The 13,543-nt window shown below is 43.0% G+C and overlaps 1 protein-coding gene across 1 annotated transcript in view; it reads right to left on the bottom strand.

Moving 5' to 3' along the window:
* Nucleotides 1–12,890, bottom strand: part of LOC135507822 (storkhead-box protein 2-like) — a 43,741-nt gene extending 30,851 nt beyond the window's left edge. The window contains exon 1 of the mRNA XM_064927501.1: nt 11,658–12,890. Within this exon, the coding sequence (XP_064783573.1) occupies nt 11,658–11,841 (184 nt within the window). The 5' untranslated portion in view covers nt 11,842–12,890. The remainder of the gene's footprint in view (nt 1–11,657) is intronic.
* Nucleotides 12,891–13,543: the final 653 nt, after the last annotated feature.

Here is a 13,543-nt window from a genome sequence, read left to right as displayed (position 1 = left end):
GGGGTAGGCCGTCATTGTAAATAAGAATTTGTTCTTAACTGACTTGCCTAGTTAAATAAAATGTTAAATAAAAATAGCTAAGCCAACAAACACTTGGTTAACTTGCCTAAATAGGTTTTAAATACATTAACGGCAACATAAATATATACATAATCCCATTCGCTATTGACTTTGGGATATATTAACCAGTTTTCAAAAGACACTATTGTGTTATACAGTTTTAAACTGTTTTTATGTACAGAGGGAGGAGACACGAACCTGCTCCCAGACTGAAGAGCAGGCAGACCAACTTTCCAAATAGTGGAGAAGTACTCAAAACCCACTAGTTGTTCTTTCAAGGAAAATAATACAAAAAAGGTCAAGCTGAAGACCTCTTGTATTGCCCACCTTACTACAGTTGCAGTAAATATTTGTATGAATTCGACAACACATAATAAATGGAAACTTGATAAATATCACACCTTTTTCTGAAGTGGATGGTTTCACCCACTACTCTGCCCATGAACGGTGAAGTTCTTTGATATTTACATTGCTTTCGAGCAAAGTTGATGGAAACTCTACATTTTCACACGTATACAAAACATTGAGGACACCTGCTCTTTCCATGATGTAGACTGACCAAGATAATCCAGTTCAAAGCTATGATCCCTTATTGATGTAATTTGTTAAATCCACTTCAGTCAGTGTAAATAATATATATATTTTCATTTAACCTTTATTTAACTAGGAAAGTCAGTTAAGAACAGATTCTAATTTACAATGAAGGCCTACCCCGGCCAAACCCGGACGACACTGGGTCAATTGTGCGCCGCCCTACGGGACTCCCAAGATGTGATGCAGCCTAGATTCAAACCAGGTGCTGCAGTGATCGCTTGCACTATGATGCAGTGTCTTAGACCACTGCGCCACTCGGAGCCAAATAAAGGGTGAAGGGAAGGAGACAAAATTAAAGTTAAATTAGGGTTTTTAAGCCTTGAGACAATTGAGACATGAATTGTGTATGTTTGCCATTCAGAGGTTGAATGGGCAAGACAAAATATTGAAGTCAACTAGACAACTACTAGCACACAGCACAGATCCCCATGCATATCCCACAATACAAGACACCAGAAGTCTCTTCACATTCCAAGTCCAGTACAGACTATGGGAGGCACACAGTACTACATAGAGCCATGACTACATGGAACTCTATTCCACATGAGGTAACTGATGCAAGAAATAGAATCCGATTTAAAAACAGATAAAAATACACCTTATGGAACAGTGGGTACTGTGAAGAGACACACAGACGCACGGGTACAGACACAGGCATATGCACACAAACGCTAGCACACGCACTCAACACACATGTATATTGTAATATTGTTGTATGGTGGTATTATACATTTTGTATTGTAGATATATAGTGGTGTAATAATGTCTTTTTATGTACTGTTTTCTATTTTGTTTTGTGTGTGACATAAGTGCCTTAATGTGTTTGGACCCCAAGAACAGTAGCTGCTGCCTTGGTAGAAGCTAATGGGGATCCCTAATAAATACAAATAAATACAACTGGGGGAAGCATTGAAGTCAAAATGGGCCAGCATCCCTATGGAACGGTTTCGACAAATTGAGGATGTTCTGAGGGCAAAAATGGAGGGATGCAACTCAATATTAGGAAGGTGATCCTAATGTTTGGTCTATATAGTGTACCAATAAATACTATTTATCCTTGGTGTTGCTCAGTATCAGCAGCCCAATTATATATTGGTAATGGACCAAATGCTTATGTGACTATAACCATGTTTCCATTCAACCATTTTTATGCGAGTCAAGTACATGTCGGATAAAAAAATATTTTTTAAATCACTTTAGGCCTGACGGAAACACATTGTCAGTAAACTTCCCTAAATGTCGACAAAACAATATACATTCAACAGGGAAGAATTATTTTTTTGTCAGTGAAATAGATCAGGTGAGTATTGTTGAAAGAATAGAACAACTGTCAAGTAAACTACAGTCACGTGATGCTATGTGGTCAACTGACTATGACTTGGAAAAGAATGCAGTTTATGAGGCTACAGATTAAATAAATGATGATGAACTTTACATGGTGATGAAAGTGCACGGTGATGAGCTTGATACTAATTTCCAATAAATATCAAGGGTCTTAATTTGTATGCTTCATTTGTGTTTGGCTGCCAATTGAAAAATAAATATTATGTTTCTGTAATCCACAATCTCAAAATGTACCCTCTGCACTATATTTGCGAGCTATTGGCAAGAGTGCATGTGCATTAGCAAATTTGCCATTTATCTCAAGGCTTTTTGTGGCAAAACCATTGACAGAATACAACATGGGATAGAAATACAAAACTTCTGTTTTTATTCAATAAATGAAAAGTTATAGGACAATGTATTTTTTTAAAGTATTTATTCATTACACACAGCTTGCTATTCGCAACAAGCCAGTTTAATTGAAACACACCACTGCTGGTAAATGCACATATCTTTTTGTGGGTGGAAAACTAGCTAGTGACGAAAACTGGAAGAACAAAACTATTTTCACCATATTAGCTGAATTTCCATCCAATTGGCGACAGATCTTCAGGCTGAATATTTAAAAATCTGCATTAAACAATACGGGCTGTGCGTGATGATGTAGTGCGAATACAAATGTATTTTTCTGTTAAATTCCCACGTACCAAAAAGACCCCACCATGTCGAATGAACAAATTGTCGACATTTATAAAATTGTACCGGCATTTCCTGTTTCACAGCCTATTTTTTCATGCTTCAGGTAATTCATCCACAAGAAATGGTTGGAAACCTGGTAATTGATGCTAACACAGTTCCAATGACTAAAACTGGGCAGTTAAGCTTGACATTCATTCATTTATTCTTGCCGGGCAGGACACCAGTGTTTCTATTATTCACTTGTCACATTTGACCAAATTTCCTTCATTTTTTCAGATGCCATATAGAATTTACAGCTTCTCGTAAAAGCAAAATAACGTAATTTGTACAGTAACAAGTGGGTTCTTGCATTGTCATTACTAAGAACATCAACAATGACAACTCCGCTGCCTGTATACAGTCCATGTTTGAAGAATGCAGAGAAGAGAGAGCTATTAGTGCTTCCATCTGTCAAGCTCCTCTCTGCTACCTTTTTATACAATCATCCTGAGGAAATCCTACAGAGGTTAGTCAATCACGTCAGCATCTGGGATGGCCAGAATGAGGGTGATTATGTTTAGCCTAGTTCAGTACATGAATGTGGAGCGAGACAACAAATCCTTTATTGATGTACTGTAACTTGAATATTTGAATGAGAGTTCGAGTTGCACGTAACTGTAATTAGGATTTGGCCCGAAGTGAATAAGAGAGAAAGAGATATACGGTACCAGTTCCAGAGGCTTAAGAGGCGTCATCTTAGTGGCTGACTGATTTTCTACAACTCAAACAGCTGACTGGAGGCGGGGAACAAGGGCTTACTCACGCAGCCTCCTCCCTCTCCTCTATACATATTACTACAGAGAGGGCTGGCTAACACCACAGCACTACCATGGCCTCATTTCTCTACCCACGCCTCAAATGCAGCTGGGGCCCAGGTCCACACGGTCCTAGCCAAGAATTGAGCCAGAAATAACATTTAGCCTTCAGATGCTTTTGGGAAACCGGGCCCAGCTCTACTTCACAAAGATAAACAGACAGATTACAAGCACATCTGCTTATGCATTGCTTACAGTGCCTTCAGAAAGTATTCATACCCCTTGACTTATTCAACATTTTATTGTGTTACAGCCTGAATTAAAAATGTATTAAATAGCAAATTGATAAAAAATGAAATAGAGAAATCTTATTTACATAAGTATTCACACCCCAGAGTCAATACATATTAGATTCACCATGGGCAGCAATTACAGCTGTGAGTCTTTCTGGGTAAGTCTTTAAGGGCTTTGCACACCTGGATTGTGAAATATTTGCACATTGTTATTTGTTAAATTCTTCAAGCTCTGTCAAGCTTTCACAGCCAATTTCAAGTCTTGCAATAGATTTTCAAGCCCGATTTAAGTCATAACTGTCATCTTGGTAAGCAATTTCAGTGTATATTTGGCCTTTTGATTTAGGTTATTGTCCTGCTGAAAGGTAAATTTGTCTCCCAATGTCTGTTGGAAAGCAGACTGAACCAGGTTTTCCTTTAGGATTTTGCCTATGCTTAGCTCTATTCTGTTTAAATACAATTATTGCACACAGAGTAAGTCCATGCAAATTTGTACTCCTGAACTTTAAGGCTTGCAATAACAAAGGGGGTGAATACTTATTCACTCAAGACATTTCAGCTTTTAATTTTTAATGGATTTATAAAAACATTTTAAAACATAATTGCACTTTGACATTATGGGGTATAGTGTGTAGGTTAGTGACACACATCTCAATTTAATCCATTTCAAATTCAGGCTGTAACAACTAAATGTGGGGAAAAAGTGAAGGGGTGTGAATACTTTGAGGGCAATGTATTTTAATATTTCTCATTGAATAGTTTCAGATTGTTGTTATTTTATGGCCTCTGTGTATTATACCCAGCATGGCCATCTAAAGTACCTTGCCTCATCTTAAGTGTCCCCATCTTAAGTGTCTCCTCAATGATTTAAAAAGGAGTGGTCTGGTGTGAGAACAATAGTGGAAACCTATCCAGCCTATTCCTTCACCAGTCCAATGCTTTTAGATCCATGATGGGGAGTGTAGAAGTGCACACTTATGGAGAGGGGTATTGAAACGCAACCATAGCTTGGCTATGTACATAGACATGGACCACTAGTCACTTTGAAAGGCTGGTCATGGCTCACATCAACAGCATCCTCCCGGATACCCTAGACCACTCCAATTCGCATACCGCCCCTTAACCTGAACAGGCAGTTAACCCACTGTTCCTAGGCAGTCATTGAAAATAAGAATTTGTTCTTAACTGACTTGCCTAGTAAAATAAAGGTAAAATTAAAAAAAAATAAAAAATTAACAACTTCTACCCCCAAGCCATAAGACTGCTGAACAATTAATCAAATAGCCACCCGGACTATTTACATTGGATCTGTTTGAGCGCTAAGCAAATTGAATTTGGTCCAGTGTACCTGGCATGCTGGCCTTGATGTAGGCCCTGACCAGCCTCTCGAAGCACTTCATCATGCCAGGGGTGAGTGCGACGGGGCAATAGTAATTTGGGCACTGGGATGATGGCGGTCTCCCTGAAGCAAGTGGGGACTACAGCCTGGGACAGGTTGAAGTTGGATTTGGTCTGGTCAGCACACCAAGCCATCTGGGCTTTAGAAAATATATTTAAAAAATTACCCCCTTTTTCTCCCCAATTTCATGGTTTCGAATTGTTAGTCTTTACTGTCTTGTCTCATCGCTACAACTCCCGTACGAGCTCGGGAGAGACGAAGGTCAAGAGCCATGCGTCCCCAAAACCACAACCCAACCAAGCCTCACTGCTTCTTACTGCAGCGCACATCTAACCCAACCATACGCTTAGCGACCTGGTCAGCATGCACTGCGCCCGGCCCGCCACAGGAGTCACTAGTGCGCGATGAGAAAAGGATATCCCTCCCGGGCCAAACCCCCATCTAACCCGGCCAACGCTAGGCCAATTGTGTGTTGCCCCATGGACCTCCCGGTCGCAACTGGCTGCATCAGAGCCTGGGCACGAACCCAGAGTCCCTGGTCGCACACTGCGATACAGTGCCTTAGACCACTGTGCCACCCGGGAGGCCCCAGTATCCACTCTTTTTAGAGTTTTCCTCAGGTCAGCCACAGAGAGCGATACCTTTGGACTGAAAGCCTCTGAAAGTTATTGTCAGTCAGAGGATTAGAGGGTGAACCAGGCGGGAGATTGGAAACCAAATAGTCAATAATATTCTCTGGAGCCGACGTGGAGTAGTGAAATTGCATAAATAATAGCTTGCTAGCACTGTAGCTTACTCTGGATAATTTGCAGTTCTGAAGAATGGATAGGGTGGTGGTTGTTTTTGAAAAATTACATCTATTCACAACCAATCAGCCAGCAGCAACAAGCAAGCAGCGCACCACTCATACCTACTCTTCAATACAAACTTCCCCAGGTTTTTAAGAACAACATGAGCGAAACCTGGGAGCTGAGGCTAGTATGAATGGGGTCAACTAGGCCACACAAAATTCTGGGTTAGAGTTGACGTAGTTATGACCCAGATTTTGGTGTGAAAGGTAGGCCTCTTTCTACAACTAAAAAGGGAATAGTATAGTTCTTATTTCCTCTATGATTTTGTGGACTTTTTAAAATCTGAATCAGCTAACAACAATCAGTTGACAGGGGTGGGAAACCCTGTCAAAGATGTTCTTCTCTAAAAATGTAAATCTTACGAAAGTTCTGTGAGTAAAAGTTGATTATCATATGTCACTTATTCAAATTCATCCCGTTACATGTCATTAATTATTCAAGAACAATCCAATGAGATTCGTAGTTGATCCCTAAAACATTCACCTACCTAATTGCTGGTTTGGCTTTCTGATTCTACAGATCACCCATCTCCACCCACCAAGTGAGTACAGACTGGCACATTGATTATTGGTTGAAATTAGGTTGGTCCACCCTGGCCTTTATTGGGTTGTTGATTTATGGGCTGGCCTTGATTTGGCCCAAAAATAGTTATCTATGTTTGGTCCATTTAGTCCCAAATGGACTGGCCTTGACTTGACCAATTGAACATGATCACTGTCAGCTCAAAAGCTTTTAAAAAGGCTAACATAAGTGCAATAATTCAAATTCCATAATTGAATCTCTCTAAAGGCGAAATTTTAAAACGTTCACTTCATTCTTAAACTGGATGTCAATAGAAAGTCTGGCAGAGTTGTCATTTTAACGTCTGTAAAATACATATTTAAAACTATTTCACATAGAACTGAAAATGAACGTGACTTAAATGTCAGACATAGACGGCTTTTTATTGTATTGTCAACTATATTTTGCTTAGAGGACAGGAACCACCAGAAACTTGTTTGAATATTTTAGAAATGCATCCTTACTTCCTTGTTTTCTAGAGGTACACACAAATAAGTAAGTAAGGTGCCATCCTATTACTTTCACAGATCCAACCAATTCAAATCTGTGATTACTTCAAGGACGGTAGGAGCGAAGTAATCATACAGGTTCCAGTTGTCATTAATCCAGAGCATCCCAAACATGTTCAATGGATGATAAGTTTGGGGAGAATGCAGGCCACGGAAAAGTGGGACATTTTCAGCTTCCAGGAATTGTGTACAGATCCTTACGACATTAGGCCATAAATTATCATGTTGAAACATGTGATGGCGGCGGATGAATGGCATGACAATGGGCCTCAGGATCTTGTAACGGTATCTCTGTGCATTCAAACATCGATAAAATGCTATTTTGTTTGTTGTTCGTAGTTCATGCCAGCTCATACCATAATCCCACAGCAACACGGGGCACTCTGTTCACAATGTTGATATCAGCGAACTGCTCGCCTACACGATGCCATACATGCTGTCTGCCATCTCCCCAATATAGTTGAAACCGGGATTCATCCTTGATTCATCTGCAGCATGCCAGTGGCCATCGAAGGTGAACATTTGCCCACTGAAGTCGGTTACAATGCCAAACTGCAGCCAGGTCAAGACTCTGGTAAGGACGACGAGCACGCAGATGAGCTTCCCTTAGAAATCCCTGCAGAAATTATTTGGTTGTGCAAACCCACAGTTTCATCAGCTGTCCAAGTGGCTGGTCTCAGACGATCCCGCAGGTGAAGAAGCCGGATGTGGAGTTCTTGGGCTGGCGTGGTTACATATGGTCTGCGGTTGTGGGGCTGTTTGGACGTACTGCTAAATTCTCTAAAACAACATTAGAGGCAGCTTATGGTAGAGAAATGAGCATTCAATTCTCTGGCAACAGCTCTGGTGGACATTCATGCAGTCAGCATGCCAATTGCACGCTTCCTCAAAACTTGAGACATCTGTGGCATTGTGTTGTGTGACAAAACTGCACATTTTAGAGTGGCCTTTGATTGTCCCCAGCACAAGGTGCACCTATGTAATGATCATGTTGTTTAATCAGCTTTTTGATATGCTACACCTGTTAGGTGCATGGATTATCTTGGCAAATGAGAGATGCTCACTAACAGGGATGTAAACAAATTTGTGCACAACATTTGAGAGAAATAAGCTTTTTGTAACATTTCTGGGATCTTTTATTTCAGCTCATGAAACATTGGACCAACACTTCACATGTTGCGTTTTTATTTTTGTTCAGTATAGGTCGCTGATGTTGGCTAATAAATTAGCTAGCTTGTCAAGCAAGGAGATCATGTAGCTGGTTAGTCTGTGATGAAACATTACAACTTAAACAAGTCACGCCAATGAAAATCAAACTCCCCGTTTAGAATATTTTATATTTCATGCCAAAACATCTCAAAATTAATTGTATTGCACAACAATGACTTGGTTTTAAATTACTTTGGGATGACTTCCATATTAAATTTAAAATATTCTAAACGGGGGAGGATAAACAAAAGCAACGTGTGGATCGTAAATCCTTGTACATAGACTGCTTTGAAGGTAAGGAAACAAAACATCTAAATATGCAATTTAGCTGAAATGTCCCTTTAAAATGTACCACGGTGTCATTAACAACAGAGACCATAAACTACATTTTCACTTATACCCCAAATCACAGTCCTATCTGACACTTCACACAACAATACTAGATGGACAAGCATCTCTCAGAAACATGCATGACATATGGATTGATTCCACGCTCCAAGACTGCTTCCATCACGTGGACTGGGATATGTTTCGTATTGCGTCAAACAACAACATTGACGAATACGCTGATTCGGTGAGCGAGTTCATTAGAACGTGCGTTGAAGATGTCGTTCCCATAGCAACGATTAAAACATTCCGAAACCAGAAACCGTGGATTGATGGCAGCATTCGTGTGAAACTGAAAGCGCGAACCACTGCTTTTAATCAGGGCAAGGTGACCGGAAACATGACCGAATACAAACAGTGTAGCTATTCCCTCCGCAAGGCAATCAAACAAGCTAAGCGTCAGTATAGAGACAAAGTAGAATCGCAATTCAACGGCTCAGACACAAGAAGTATGTGACAGGGTCTACAGTCAATCACGGATAACTAAAAGAAAACCAGCCCAGTCACGGACCAGGATGCCTTGCTTCCAGGCAGACTAAATTTTAAAAAATGCCCGCTTTGAGGACAATACAGTGCCACTGACATGGCCCGCAACCAAAACATGCGGACTCTCCTTCACTGCAGCCGAGGTGAGTAAAACATTTAAACGTGTTAACCCTCGCAAGGCTGCAGGCCCAGACGGCATCCCCGGCCGCGCCCTCAAAGCATGCGCAGACCAGCTGGCGGGTGTGTTTACGGACATATTCAATCAGTCCCGATCCCAGTCTGCTGTTCCCACATGCTTCAAGAGGGCCACCATTGTGCCTGTTCCCAAGAAAGCTAAGGTAACTGAGCTAAACGACTACCGCCCCATAGCACTCACTTCCCTCATAATTAAGTGCTTTGAGAGACGAGTCAAGGACCATATCACCTCCACCCTACCTGACACCCTAGACCCACTCCAATTTGCTTACCGCCCAAATAGGTCCACAGACGATGCAATCTCAACCACACTGCACACTGCCCTAACCCATCTGGACAAGAGGAATACCTATGTGAGAATGCTGTTCATCGACTACAGCTCAGCATTTAACACCATAGTACCCTCCAAACTCGTCATCAAGCTCGAGACCCTGGGTCTCGACCCCACCCTGTGCAACTGGGTACTGGACTTCCTGACGGGCCGCCCCCAAGTGGTGAGGGTAGGTAACAACAGTTTCACCCCGCTGATCCTCAACACTGGGGCCCCACAAGGGTGCGTTCTGAGCCCTCTCCTGTACTCCCTGTTCACCCACGACTGCGTGGCCATGCACGCCTCCAACTCAATCATCATGTTTGCGGACGACACAACAGTGGTAGGCTTGATTACCAACAACGATGAGACGGCCTACAGGGAGGAGGTGAGGGCCCTCGGAGTGTGGTGTCAGGAAAATAACCTCACACTCAACGTCAACAAAACTAAGGAGATGATTGTGGACTTCAGGAAACAGCAGAGGGAACACCCCCTATCCACATCGATGGAACAGTAGTGGAGAGGGTAGTAAGTTAAGTTCCTTGGCGTACACATCACAGACAAACTGAATTGGTCCACCCACACAGACAGCATCGTGAAGAAGGCGCAGCAGCGCCTCCTCAACCTCAGGAGGCTGAAGAAATTTGGCTTGTCACCAAAAGCAGTCACAAACTTCTACAGTTACACAATCGAGAGCATCCTGTTGGGCTGTATCACCGCCTGGTACGGCAACTGCTCCGCCCACAACCGTAAGGCTCTCCAGAGGGTAGTGAGGTCTGCACAACGCATCACCGGGGGCAAACTACCTGCCCTCCAGGACACCTACACCACCCGATGTCACAGGAAGGCCATAAAGATCATCAAGGACAACAACCACCCGAGCCACTGCCTGTTCACCCCGCTATCATCCAAAAGGCGAGATCAGTACAGGTGCATCAAAGCTGGGACCGAGAGACTGAAAAACAGCTTCTATCTCAAGGCCATCAGACTGTTAAACAGCCACCACTAACATTGAGTGGCTGCTGCCAACACACTGACTCAACTCCAGCCACTTTAATAATGGGAATTGATGGGAATTGATTTAAAATATATCATTAGCCACTTTAAACAATTCTACTTAATATAATGTTTACATACCCTACATTATTTATCTCATATGTATACGTATATACTGTACTCTATATAATCTACTACATCTTTATGTAATACATGTATGACTAGCCACTTTAAACTATGTCACTTTGTTTACATACTCATCTCATGTATATACTGTACTCGATATACTGTACTGCATCTTGCCTATGCCGCTCTGTACCATCACTCATTCATATATCTTTATGTACATATTCTTTGTCCCTTTACACTTGTGTGTATAAGGTAGTAGTTTTGGAATTGTTAGCTAGATTACTCGTTGGTTATTACTGCATTGTCGGAACTAGAAGCACAAACATTTCTCTACACTCGCATTAACATCTGCTAACCATGTGTATGTGACAAATAAAATTTGATTTGATATGCAGATCCCTTACGGCTCAACCCATGAATCAAGGGGAAAGAAAAACCTGTGATGAGAGGATTTCAAAGATTTAGCTCCAACAGCATCCCATTGCTTCCCTTTTCAGCCCTTGGTTGTACTAAATACTAATATTAACGTTCTAATTTATAAATAATCAACCGCCATGATGCAATATCCTTGCCTGGGACTATTCAATTCCAATATTGTCTTTACCCTTTAACTATGTTACTTCAACTTTTTTTTAAATATAAAAAAATCACATTACAGAACACAGACGCTCACAAACTACCCTTTGTTCTCACATATTCCATATCAATAGATACCCCCTAGTTGACTTGGTATCATGTTGTCTTGGAAGAAACCAAGACGTTACTAACCCTCACATACAACTTTACACACGCTTGCCAACATCGGAGAAAATTGTGAGTTAGGGATGGTAGTGGTTGTGGTGGGGGTTGCTGTCAGACTCACCTGGCATTTGGTAGCCCTGGGGGGGGCCTGGTGAGATGTGGGGTGGAGGAGGGGGAGTGTGGTGGTGTTTCTGCTGGAGACGGAAGTCCTTCTCGCTCCGGGAGCGGGTGCGCTCCGGCAGCCGCTCGGACAGGTCCGAACTGGGCCAGGCCCGCCGCAGGTTGGTGCTGCGGGTATTCTTCATAGCGACCCCAGGGGCAAGCGGCCTGCCACGGGGGCTACTACTGGGTTCGGGGGGAGGCCAACCTGAGGCTTAGTGCCTCCCCCACATCAGCAGGGTCGCCCCGTGCAAGGGATCAGGCGAGAGACATGACGGAGGACCAGCGTGCACGCTTGCATACACACACACGCACGTTTAGTCATTCACATCCACAGGCAAGCTACTACAGCCGCCTCTCAATCCAGACTGCGGTGGATTGGCATCTGCTGCGTTTTCCCGGGCTGATCCATTGCGGCGGTGGTGGTTGCGCCAGGCATCACCCTTTTTTATGTCAGCGATCAGTCCGAACCACCATTTGTAGCATCCCTGTTCGCATGCGTCGGGAGGCGCATTACGTAGCCGCTATGCTGCGGAAGGGGAGGGGGTGGCAGGGGTAAGGATGAAGAAAATGGGGCATGGGAAGCAAGGAGGGAGGATGGCGAGTAGAGATGGAGGTGTGGGAAAGGAAGGTTGGAGGGGGTTGGTTCAGGTGAATGTAGTTTTTTTGGTGTGGAGGGGAATTGGGGGAGGGGAATTGGGGGAGGGGGTGGATAGGGAATAGATGGGTAGAGAATCGGCAGTTTAGCTGTAGAGGCTGTTCTCCGACAATAGCTCAATTCACCATGGGAGCTATAGGCGGAAAACGGAAAACAAAAGAGCCCCCCTTTGAGGAAAAAAAAGAGAAATAATAGCGCCCTTTACCCTGACCTCCACTGAAAATCTCTACAGATTGCAGAGTGTAGCGGAGGCCAAATCCACCGCGCAAGACCCGCTCGTCCTCGACGACACCACACCTGGAAAGGGTGGGGAGAAAAAAAAGGCGCATAGAATGGAGCGCATATAAATAAAACAAATCCCAGAATAGATATCCTCCTCTCTCGTGAAAATCCAATACGAGAATCCAATCCTAAAAGGCTCGTTATATCATCCATTCATTCAACCAACAGAGCTGCAGCTAACTCCAGTCAACGGCCAATGTATTTCAACGCCAAACACCGCAGCTGCCGCTGCTCCCAGAACCTCAAGAAAGAGAGTGTGTGTGTGCGCGCGTGCCCACTGCGCGAGATTGTGCGTGTGTCTGTGTCTGGGTGACTGAGATGATGGGAGGGGTAGAGAGAGCGAGTGAGAGACCGAGGACAGACGTACAGCGGAGAAGAAAGAAAATAACAACATTCACACACACAAAGATGCAGCTACCACATGTGTCCTGCAAGCAATTTATTCCAGTTGGATAAAGGGACTAATGAAGAGAAAGCCTCTGGTTGAGTGTTTTTTTAACCAACCCCTATCTCATTCTCTCTCTCCCTCTCTAACTCTCTTTCTCTCAGCTGCCTCTCTAATTCTCTCTCTCTCAGCTGTGCAGCGCCACTGCAGGAAAGGGGGCAGGATAAGCATGAGACCCTCTCCCTCTCTTCCCCTCTTGAGACATGTCCCATGCTAATTGAAGAACTGTCCTGCATTACATGCAAACTGAACAACCCCCAAAGCTTGGCTCCACCCCCAGCCTATGGCCCAGCCTATGAAAGCTCTGCTACTAGATTGACAGAGAAAGTGCTAAAATTGTTAGCACCTCTATATCACCACTGTATAACAATGAATGGTATTAAAAAATACAACAGAAACACCATCAAGGATTTGCTTCATCCATATTCAAATCGATTTCACATTTCTTATTTCTATTCAAAAC

This window comes from Oncorhynchus masou, chromosome 21 (assembly GCF_036934945.1).
Source record: "Oncorhynchus masou masou isolate Uvic2021 chromosome 21, UVic_Omas_1.1, whole genome shotgun sequence".
Taxonomy (NCBI): domain Eukaryota; kingdom Metazoa; phylum Chordata; class Actinopteri; order Salmoniformes; family Salmonidae; genus Oncorhynchus; species Oncorhynchus masou.
The sequence above is the reverse complement of the archived record's forward strand: the minus strand, read 5'-3'. Positions and strand labels throughout refer to the sequence as shown.